Raw genomic sequence first — 11,714 nt, 5'->3', positions numbered from 1 at the left:
TGCCACGTAGTGTCAAACCAGAGGATGTATTATGTAGTACTTGTTAACTAATTAACAATAAATAAATGTACATATATCATATATAGACCGAAGAAAACTCACGCTCGAGAAAATGCAATGTTGAACCTTTAACCTCTTCGCAACTTGTGAAATCAATTTAGATACCACATATCCTAGCTAGTGAAGGATGATGGTAAATCGAATGAACACAATAGTTGAGGGAGTAATTTGAACTATGCGTAATATATATGTACCGCTCATTAAAAAAAACCTTGGATTGATCATATATATACTCCGCTACTATAGATAGCATTAGAAAATAGAAAAGCTTACATGGTCATCTGACCATAACATGGAAAATAAACCTATCAAAATCCGAATTTCCTAATGTGTGATCGCTCGCTAGGATCTCGGTGACATGATCTTTTTTCCACTTCCGTTTCTGGCCCAACGATCCATTTTCAAGATGGCTTCAAATTAGGGCTATCAACGAGCCGAGCTCGAGTGAGCTTATCTGCCTAGGCTCGAGCTCGATACAAGCTCGAGCCAAGCCTATAAAATGTTCGAGCTTTCCGACAGGCTCGACTCGAGCTCGACTAACGAGCTTGATTTTTAAGTAAAACAATAATATTTCAAGGATAATCTTTTAAAAAAATTATTAATTTCTAGTTCATTATATTAATAGAAGAGGAAAAAAAGAATAAAATAAATATATGATGTCAATACAAGGCATATAAATAACATATTTGATCTCCTAATTTATTAAATAACAACAAAAATTATATATTACTAGGCTCGTTGGAAGCTTGAGCTCGGCTCGACAAAGCTCGCGAGTTTAGGGAGATGCTCGGGCTCAGCTCGTCTGGAGCTTGAGCCGAGCTTGAATCGAGCCTAGGATGAGTCAAGCTCGAGCAGCTCGTGAGCCTCGAGCTTTTTTGACAGCCCTACTTCGAACCACAATTCGCACTGTCATTTAGCACTGTCTAGCGCTTATGCGCGTGATTAACGGCTCGACTTGCATCCACCCCTTGTGCATGTGAATCTGGTGGAAGCGTGGATGTTTCCCTTTGTTGGTAGTATGCTTGAATCTGTCCGACATGTGAAGCTTGCATTTTTAATAAGCATGCATGAACACGAAGGGTTTCCTACCTTTCAGTGTCCTTTTTTTCTAAAAAAAAATGCACGTAAAAACTTTGCATGAATAAACTTTACAGATATAAACTTCGCATGTTGAAACTTTGCACATAGAAACTTCTGTGTATACAAGCTTTACACATACAAACTCTGTACATATAATCTTTATACAGAGAAACATTCTGCATATGAAATTTCAAACAAATTCAAACATAAACTCCAAAACTCAAAATCACCAACTATCAATTAAATATGTAAATATTTCTACCAAAAATCAATAACTCTTAGCTAAAAAATGCAAGAAACTGGTCTTACAAGAAATTAGATATGAGGGAAAAAAAGGTGAGGTATATCCATAAAGGATCTTGTCGATGTTGTGTAGGATGAGGCATAGGCTTGGTTGGCGAGGAGGAGGAAGGGGATGTCAGCCTTGCCGGAAAGGAATTAAAACCTCTTTTTTGCGTTGCTGGTTGGTGAGGAGGAAGAAGGATACACCCCCAACAAGTGCTGTGAAAGAGGACCTTACCCTGGTGAGATGTGTGGCACGCCGAGGAGAGAAAACAAAGGGGGTAGAGGGAAGGGGCGAAGAACCAATGAGCTCCCACATTGCATCTTTCCCCGCCTCTTTCTTCACGTTACTTTGGGGAAGCTTTAGGGAACGAACAGATCTGGTGGAGAATATCTAAAGAGATAAGGTGCTCGCTCGGCTAATGTGCTAGTGAACGTTCGCTGGATAGACTCACCCTATTAAAACAAGTTATATATATACTTAATTTTTTCTAGGTAATACCAATACACATATTTGATCATTATTTTTTTTACCTTGCATTAATTTATGAAAAATGTTAGAAATATAACCACATAAAATATTAAGTTTTAAGAATAACAAACCTACTAATATGACTAGGAAATATCAAATACTTATCATATTTTAGTGATTATTTATTTCGAATGCATGCATGAATGCATCCTAAAATGCCATCTATTTGAGAATGAATATATGGAGCAACACGATGGCACACAAAGTACTCTCAAGTCTCAGCCTTCTCTCGTTGTATCCCGACATTCATTTATGGGCTTCAATTTGAGAAGGATTGGAAAGGCCTTAGAAGCTTCTTGCACATCCATAGAGAAACTGGGCTCCTTCCGGCCCAAATAAGTTACTACACGTAGCCCTTTCGGCGAGGCCCACTCTGACGAGCCGGTTAAACGCCGGCTAATCCTCTCGTCTTCCGGCACGGCGGGACGAGGACGACGCGATGCCTCCTTCCCTCTCCCTCCACCACCACCTCCTCCTCTTCCCCTTCCCTTCCCATGTCCAAACCCTAAACCCGCTCTCCGCCTCTCCTCGCCTCCACCCACATAGCAAATCTCTCCTCCCCAGGCGCCGCCCGCTCGTTACCTCTCCCTCCTCCTTCGCCGTCGCCGCCGTCGATGAATTCGACGAGGATTTCGCCATCGGCGACTGCGTCGTGTTCGAGGACGACGCCTTCGAGGAGCCCGATGTCGACCTCCCCTCTCCGGCGCCATCGACCACCTCGCGCCCCAGGCGGAAGCCGGCCGCGGAGGCCGGCGGCGGAGGGGGGAGTAGCCTGGTGCCGGAGAGGTGGAGGGACGCGGCGGAGGAGATAAACCTGACGAAGAAGGAGAAGCGCCGCATCGCGCACGGCTTGCGCTTCGGGAGCCGCCTCGAGCGGCGGGCGCCCCCCGCCGTGGCCGCGCCCGATGAGTACCGCGCGTACCGCGAGGGGAGGCTGGACGCGGAGCTCGGACGCGTCGCGCGCGACTACGCCGAGCCGATCGAGAGGTCACCCGTACCGGATAGAGTGGAGGCTCCGCCGCCTCCTGAGCCTGGTGCTCGTGTGGCACCTAGGAATCCGAGGTTGGGGCTGGGTGTGAGAAGCCTCGACGACATCACGGAGCTGTTTAACAGTACGGAGTATGTGCCAGGCGAGATGGAGGATGGCAACAATCCGAAAAGTGAGTTCTGGAACTTTTGTTATGCTACATTGAATCATCATTCTGTCTTGGTCATTGAATACATTCGAATTATCATTCAGACTTGGTTATTGAATACTACAATCTATGGTCGTTGATTTGTAGTAGGTGATTACAAAAAAAAAAAAGATTAATGCAGTAGTTGTACATTACCACAGTATATTTGATGCTCTTTACTCCTCACGTGACAAATATATGTAGTTTTTGCCATTAACATGGTCAACGAAACACAACTTTCTGAGTGATTATACCATTTCTAGTTTAGTTTATCGGATGAAACATTTGTTTGGTATATCCAATTATCCATGACCAAGTAATGGTGCAACTTCACTATGTGACATTTTTCTTTCATTGCTGTTCTCGTGGATTTGAATAATTTGTATTATATTTTAGGCCGACGGAAGCTGTTCACAGATGAGGAGAAGGTTCTTCTGAACAAGAGAGTACCTGATCTTGAAGCTGCTACTTCTGTAAGCACTCTCTGCCCAGAGTGACTTAACTATTATTGTCTGTAATTCGTCACACTAACATTTTTTTTTGTCTCATGGAAGAGTGCATTGTGCACCATATATTTTTTCTGACTTGCATTACTAACATCTTGATATGTCACATCATAAAGCTTGTGTTATCTCCAGGCGTATGCTTGATCATGTTTGTTATTTCCAGTTTATCTATTTTGATTTGTGTAGCTCCAGTTGGGTTTCATCTCTAGGCTATGTAGGTGGTGTTTGCTACTCTCTCTTTTAGTTTACTGTGCAATATTATCTACTGACTGATGGTTGACATACCTTAATCTATTTGTCTTGTAGAGCAAGTGGCTTCCACTTCACACAATTGCAGCATCAGGAGATTTCTATCTGTTGGACAATCTTCTAAAACATAATATTAATGTGAATGCCCTTGATAAGGTAAGCTCTATTCTGAAAGTTGACTCATCTTAAAAAAGGTTATGGTTAGAAGCTTTACATCTTTGTGATATCATTATAATTTGTTGGGCCTTTTCCGGTGGTATTCTCAGGATGGTTTACCAGCTATTCATAAAGCAATTCTTTCCAAGAAGCATGCCATTATCAACTATCTCCTAAGGAATTCAGCAAATCCATTCATCCACGATAAAGTGAGTATGCTCTATGTTTGGATGGCTTGGGTATCTTTTAGTTATGCTAAGATATTCTACCTCTGGTAGGCATTGTTATGGTGGGTTGCAGACTCGTACTTCTTGATCCCTTTCCTGTTCTATGCAGTATTTTGTATAGTTTTGGTCAATGACAACAGTGCAATTTTGGTGATACAGGATGGTGCAACCCTAATGCATTATGCAGTCCAAACAGCATGCAGTCAGACCATAAAGACTCTCTTGCTGTACAATGTTGACATTAATCGGCCAGATGATGTATGTTCATTTTTGGGAGTATCTTGCTTTATTTTCAGTTCTGATGGATTAGTTGTCTAACTCATTCATTTTGCAGTATGGATGGACACCTTTGCATCTAGCTGTGCAAACACAGAGAACTGATATCGTTAAGCTACTCTTAATAAAGGGTGCTGATAGAACTTTGAAAACTCAAGTAAGTAAAGCAAATTATGTGCTGGTAGTTCTCAAATGACCCAGGAGGAACTTATTTATGTGCCACCAGTTGTCTATAAGTTGTTTTGTGTTAATCGCCAATTCTCTTGTGATACTATTATCATATTCTCACATCAGTTTTATCACTGTTTGTGATGCATTTCCAGTGCCATAATTTCAGATGGTATTTAAGAGACATGCATGAGCACTACTTATTCCTGCATTTCTCTTAAATAAAGGCTTCTGTCAAATGAGAGTATGATTTGGTTTATATGCTTACTTCAGGATGGATTTACCCCTTTGGAGTTATGCCTCCGGTTGGGTCATCATGCAAGGACGTATGAACTTATCAAATTACTCAAGAGCTTTCGTCTACCAAAGCAACATGACCCAGTTCAGCACTTGGATGGTATATGACACTGTCAAATTTATTAAAGTTTATTGAAAGATACTGAGCTGTTGGGAGGCAACTCTGTTTTCTCCAGTGCATGATCTAATCACTTCTGGTTCAAGGTAGGTACAGTTAGCCTCTATGCTTTTATACATCTCTGCTGGTTTCTTGAACTGAATGGAAGCATTTGGTTTCAGATAGAGGTTGCTCCTTGAAGGGAATCAACAGGTTGTGGTATGCCCATGATAATTGGAAGGCCAAAGTTCCATGATATCAATGCTGTATAATCTTAAGAGGTTAGCCATAAAAAACTCAAGATACCCAAATTATTAATGCCAAATATAAGTTTAGCGTGACCTGCATACTTTTACATTTCCAGTAGTATTATTTTCTCTTTCTACCCCATTAATCTTAGATATTCCTAGCATCTTGGATACAAATATTAATCAAGAATTATTTTGTTTCTCCTTCACGTCCCGATTGTTAGTGTAAATTCTCACTGCATCGGCAGAACAGATATAATTTTTCTCACCACATGTGAAGTGGTAAAAAGTGTATGTATCAGTATATTTTGATATAAAATTTGTTGAAAATGCACAGGACGTCACATGCCGATTTGTGTCAAAATTTCCGGACTCTAACCAATTGAGCATCACCATTGGCACTAGTGTGCTACTGTGTTCCCTTGTACATGCCATGACCCACAAGTTAGCTTAGCAAAGTTAGTTATTTTCTCATCTTAAACCACCTATCCTTGCTAAGAAAGGATGGAATTAAGGGTTTGTACTGTTGCAACTCATTAATTGTCACTTGCCCTCAAATACCTTCAGAAATGAATGCATGATGCAACCCCAGTTTAAAAATCAAAAGTGAGATTTTATGAGCCTGATGCTCTCTAGTCTCTTGTAATCAGAGGTTTCAGATCACACAAGCACAGTTCGTGCTTGTTACTTTTATAGTTTGTGCATGGCTCATTCTTTGATCCCCAGTGGTGCCTATCTCAATCTTTCAAGAGATCCATGTCCAAGATCCTACATCCTTGTTCCCTCCCAATCGCAATTTGCTTCTCCCTGAATGACCTCAAATATATATCAAACATCTCGTGGTACAGAATTAGAGCTAGTCTTTATAGCAGTTTAACAGATCAAAACATGTTACTAGTTTAGTACTACTACCTGCACTGCTTGTGTGGAATCCATGTAGTTAAAACTACTAAATAAATATAGATAATTCATAAATTTAGTTTCAAGGAAGCAATTTGGACTGAACTGCTATTTTCCCATTCCAATTACACGAACTTTTTCAACAAAACCGTATGAATCTATTCAGGCTTGGTTTAGTTCTCAAAATTTTTTTCCCCCAAAAACGTCACATCAAATCTTTGGATACATGCATGGAGCATTAAATATAGATAAAAACAAAAACTAATTGCACAGTTTGCATGGATATCGCGAGACGAATCTTTTGAGCCTAATTAGTCCATGATTAGCCATAAGTGCTACAGTAACCCATATGTGCTAATGACGGCTTAATCAGGCTCAAAAGATTCGTCTCACGGTTTCTAGGCGAGTTATGAAATTAGTTTTCTCATTCGTGTCCGAAAACCCCTTCCGACATCCGGTCAAACATCTGATGTGACACCCAAAAATTTTCTTTTCCCCATCTAAACAGGGCCTTAGTACAAGTGTACAATTTAATTGGGGACTTCAATACCCAGGTCTGCCTCAAAATAATGCAGCTTAATGAAGGTATGGCTGCATCCCTAGGTCCCTCAAAGTCTGTATCACTCCAAGGCAGTCGTTAATGCACTTTCTCTGCATATTTTCACATGTGACACAGCCAACGCTTCAATTTTGGATTTAATAAACAATAATATACACAGAAATCAGACATGGTGGTTGCAACATTTTTCTTTGGGATATATATAAATATTTAACAATTGTAGGATCTTAAAACTATCAAGAAACTTCTCTATGCAACAAACACTGTACGATGAGAATCTAATTATGACTAAACAACTCTAGAGTCTGGGCATGCCAGCGTCATCCTTGGGGACGCTGAGGGGGACAGTGCCATGGGAGTATGGAGACCCATGGATTTACTACACTGGTTGAGCTGCAAAACCTGCTCCTATTGATGTCTTGCTGTTGGTTGCCTTATGCTGCTCTGAACGTTACCAGTGGCGATTTGCCGTTTAGAACGAGGCAAAAATATATTGCTGGCTTGCTGAAAACCCATAAGCTACATCAAATTGCTCTTTTTAATCCTATGGGAGGAAGCGGTGTCAAGTACCTTGGGGCCAGCTTGGAGAGGCCATGTGTAGTTGTGTCCATGTTCTATGTCAAGTCAACCAGAGCTCTTCAACGTTGTTAGCAGCATGGACGAACTTGAAGTGATTTCGGCACAAGCGCACAGCCAGAGAGCTAGCCTCGCAGTTAAGGGGGTGTTTAGATTCAAAGGTGTAAAGTTTTGGCGTGTCACATAAGGTATTATATAGGGTGTCGCATGAGGTGTTCGGGCACTAATAAAAAAACTAATTATAGAATCCGTCAGTAAACCGCGAGATGAATTTATTAAGCCTAATTAATCTTCTATTAGCAAATGTTTACTGTAGCACAACATTGTCAAGTCATGGAGCAATTAGGCTTAAAAGATTCGTCTCGCAAATTAGTCGTAATCTGTGCAATTAGTCATTTTTTTAGCCTATATTTAATACTTTATGCATGTGTTTAAACGTTCGATGTGACATGGTGAAAATTTTTGGGTGGGATGTAAACAGGGCCTAAATCAGTTCCATGAAAGGTAACCAGACTGGAAAAGCAACTGGCAGCAGAGCTCTTGGATCTACACCTGGCCTTGTTACGAGCACAGCAATTTTAACTTGGGCTGTGTTTAGATCCAAAGTTTGGATCTAAACTTCAGTATTTTTCCATCATATCAACCTGTCATACACACATAACTTAACCAAAATCCAAACTTTAGATCCAACTAAACACAGCCTTGTTCAAGCACGATCTGAACGGTTTGGCTTCCCGTGATCCAAACAGTTTGAATAGCTGTGAACTGTAGAAGAACACAATAGGCAAGCGATGGTGATGCTATCACAGTGGTGGTGCCGAGATGACAGTTAGCAAGGAGTGGTGATGCTGCGATGCTAGGCAACATGGGTATAGGGCTGGGCGGGGGTTGGAGTGAATGAGGGAATCTTTGTCTGACGATATAGAGGCCAGGCTAGGTCAGGTCCGGTCCGGGCACCATGCATCTGATCTATCTATGCTATGCGTGTAAATGCCCTGACCCTGACCAAAGTAACCATGCCCCATATTCTCTACCTGCTGTCTCTTTTGATGCTTTCCCTGCCATCTCATTTACGCTCATATCATTACTTCCATAGTTACTCCTTGGCAAGTCCCAACTACCCATGGGAACCTCATCCCTTTGATTTGATGTATGGTGCTCCTGACTACTGTGCTGGAGTACCAGCTACAGTAATTGCAATTCCTCCTTTACTACTCTGATGTTATCATATTCCAACCCAAGTTCCAATTCCTGGTATCATTCACAATGTCAAAATGTCCTGCTAACTATCCTTCAGAAAACCATTCTATTACCCGAAGTTGTTAGTGCACTCTAGTCCTAATGTGCAATACGTTATGATGTAAGGCCTTCTTTGGAACAATTGTAGAGAAGTTTTGTAGAATTTGAATCATATATATGGTAATTTCTTTCCTATTTGGTTCTTTGGAACAAAATGTTAAAGCTTTTAGAATCCTACCTAATTTCTTTGGAATATTCATGGACTATTCGTTTATGAGTTTCATTCGGTACATTCATATGAATGTAGGTATAAAAAAATCAATGAAAAATTTTCTTTCCTACAAGTTGTAAAGAGAAAACATAGGAAAAATTTCATCACTCAAACCTCTTGAAAATTCCTATGGATTGAAGTGTGCATTCATTCCTATTCTTTTGCTTTTCCTATTTCTATATGTTAAAATTCTTCCATATTCATTCCTATTCTTTCACTTTTCCTATTTCTATATGTTAAAATTCCTCCAAAACGAATAGGCCCTCAATGATGTAATTTCGAAGGAAATTTAAAATGATGTCCAACCTCATGGGAATGTTTCTTGGAGTCTGTCTCTCCCTAAATCCATGTGGTCTAACCAAACATCCATTCTTTCATATATTTTTTTTATATGTTCTGCAACCCTCTCTTTTGTGTTTTTATCATTCTTGCATTCTGAAAAGGGGCCAAGACATAAAGTTGGCTACAAGTTGGTTGAAAACTAAGTATATAGTTATGGTTTCCATTAGAACCACATGCCTGATCTCTACTCCTAGCACTTTGTTGTTGTAATCTTCATATTAATCCATTCTGATATTCGAAGTACATATACCTAAAGTGGCGCCATAAGGTCCACTGTTGCTCTCAGTAGCAAGTGTGGCAAAATGGCAAATGGTGCCATCATTATTGATTTCATTATATCTGTTACAATTGCTCTGTCGCAACACCACGGGGGTGATAGCACAAAATTTTCTGGGTAGCCATCATTGCTGATTTCATTCATCTCTGTTACAATTGCTCTGAATTTTGGATCTTTATTAGTGACGGGTAAATGCCGTCTCTGTCATCAACTGCATCTTGATATTTTCATATGCAAGCAATTTGGCAACCAATACAAGCTGGCATCATGGTGATCCGCTGTATTACTCTGCCCCCTTCCCCCCTTCAATTTAATTGATTTCGAATTGAATGAAATACAAGTATTCAAGAATACAGCACACAGACACATCATTGAGTAAGAGGCAGAGCGAGAGGAGCTGGAGCATTTACATTTTGTGGAAGTTGGAAGCTGCAACACAGTGTTGCAGCAATTAATAAACAGAGAGATTACCCGACCATCTGCATTTACATTTGTGTAAGCACAAGTCGGGGTGTTGGCCTGGATACCCCGCATTCTTCTTTTTGTAATGACAGCGCTCATTCTGATATTTTCGAAATATTTAAATGTAGACAAAAGTTGAATTAGAACTATTTTTGGGTACATAAGATAATTTAATTTTGTAAACAACTGGAGAAGCAGGAGGGCAGGAGGCAGGATGGGAGGTCCTTTGAAGAATAGAATTGCATGAGAGAATAAATATAAAAAGAGATATTTCAGTAAAAAAAAACTAGTAAATACTATTGGCAGCTTAGTTGTACTATATTCAGACTTCAGGACGTGCTGACGGCACGCAGTAAGTACAGTTTGTATCATTTCAGTGGACACGGCAGAATTAGAAGTTCGAACTTTTCTTCTGAAGAGATCATATATTCCAGGATTTTCTTCTGACAGAAACTCGCGTGAGTAAGCTTTTCTTCTGATGAGATCATATAATCCCGGATTGGCGAGTTAAAAATAATCAAACTGCAGGTAAACAACTAAGCATAGCATTCGAGTGCACAAAAACATTAGCAGATACTTTCAGTCAATACAGTGTAGTAAGCTGCTACTGCTAGTATCTAGGATCTACCTGTCATAAACCATTCCTCCATAATTAACAGATTGGTGGATACACATTCCTACGTGCATTATCCAACCTTTAATTTCCATCGAAGTTATTTATTACACGATTTTATTGGGCTTCATCATCAGCTTGTACATTATAATTATGCAGGTAATTTCGTACTTTCTGCACGACGTGTTACAAACATGTATGAATGGTGATGTCCGATTACTGGAGCAGCAATGGCACTGCCCTAAAAAAGGATTGCTGGAACAGCAATTAGCAGGCATGAGAATGCTGAATGCTGCACCCCGTCCATGCAATCCTGTAAGTTTCTGCATGCATATAATTGATATATACTGTGCACTCCGTGGGCATTGGTGCTTGAAAATCAAAGTCGAGACCTAACATATGGACCATTAATTGGACCCACGCTAGAAATACTACGTGTACAAGTTATACAACTATATATAACGGGGTCTAAATAACAAGAACATCATTAGTTCGTGCGATATTACTGAAAACTCGAAAACTACAAAACTAGGCGATAATGGTTAATCAGCTAAGCAGCTCATTGTAATGCAAGAACTCCATAGCCCATATATACCTGCAAGAAGAATTGATGCAGGTGAAGACACGCATACCGGCGGCCATGGCAGTGGTCGTCGTCGATGCATGGTGCAACCGTGCGTGCGCGTACGTACACATGAAAGAGCACTAAGATATTGGCACGGCTCAATCAGAAACACAAGTGAGCTAGCAAGCACGCATGCATGCTTTGCATCACGCCAATGCCGTCTGAGTGAGCCGAGCCAACATCATAGCTACCATTTCATTCCCTTCTTCTCCGTCACATGTAGAAGCAGGAGGTAGACGAGAAGAACAACACCATGCATATGCAGATGCATGGACGATGGACATGCAATGGTTCTCTCCCTTGTCTCCAATGGAAGGCATGCAGCTTAGAGAGAGATGGAGAAGGAGGCGAGCAGAGGTGTGGTGAAGGAATGGACTTAGGGATGGAGAGGGGTAGCAAAGCAGAGGCCTCCAACTTATGGACCTCTTTGTGTGGGTGAGCATTCAAGTCCCCCGGCTACCAAATGTGTAAGACAGGCTGCAGCATTAATGGAAACC

At 40.8% G+C, this 11,714-nt stretch overlaps 1 protein-coding gene across 4 annotated transcripts; it reads left to right on the top strand.

Moving 5' to 3' along the window:
- The first annotated feature begins 2,329 nt into the window (after positions 1-2,329).
- On the top strand, positions 2,330-10,946 carry LOC4331537 (ankyrin repeat domain-containing protein, chloroplastic). Of its 4 annotated transcripts, none has more exons than XM_015777549.3 (10): positions 2,330-3,114; positions 3,526-3,602; positions 3,942-4,040; positions 4,151-4,249; positions 4,427-4,525; positions 4,602-4,700; positions 4,985-5,212; positions 5,288-5,386; positions 10,430-10,507; positions 10,752-10,946. In XM_015777549.3, the coding sequence occupies exons 1-7, from the start codon at positions 2,394-2,396 to the stop codon at positions 5,114-5,116; spliced, it is 1,326 nt and encodes a 441-aa protein (XP_015633035.1). In that variant the 5' UTR covers positions 2,330-2,393; the 3' UTR covers positions 5,117-5,212; positions 5,288-5,386; positions 10,430-10,507; positions 10,752-10,946. The 4 variants fall into 4 exon arrangements, with proteins under 4 accessions (XP_015633035.1, XP_015633031.1, XP_015633027.1 ...); XM_015777545.3 differs by lacking the exon at positions 10,430-10,507 and adding an exon at positions 6,762-6,838; XM_015777541.3 differs by lacking the exon at positions 10,430-10,507.
- Positions 10,947-11,714: the final 768 nt, after the last annotated feature.

This window comes from Oryza sativa, chromosome 3, assembly GCF_034140825.1.
Source record: "Oryza sativa Japonica Group chromosome 3, ASM3414082v1".
NCBI classification, from domain to species: domain Eukaryota; kingdom Viridiplantae; phylum Streptophyta; class Magnoliopsida; order Poales; family Poaceae; genus Oryza; species Oryza sativa.
The sequence above is the reverse complement of the archived record's forward strand: the minus strand, read 5'-3'. Positions and strand labels throughout refer to the sequence as shown.

Coding starts and splice junctions, on each gene's coding strand:
- LOC4331537 (XM_015777541.3), top strand. CDS start 2,394: ATGCCTCCTTCCCTCTCCCTCCACCACCACCTCCTCCTCTTCCCCTTC. Junction 4,526..4,601: donor ACATTAATCGGCCAGATGAT/GTATGTTCATTT, acceptor TTCATTTTGCAG/TATGGATGGACACCTTTGCA. Junction 4,701..4,984: donor ATAGAACTTTGAAAACTCAA/GTAAGTAAAGCA, acceptor TGCTTACTTCAG/GATGGATTTACCCCTTTGGA.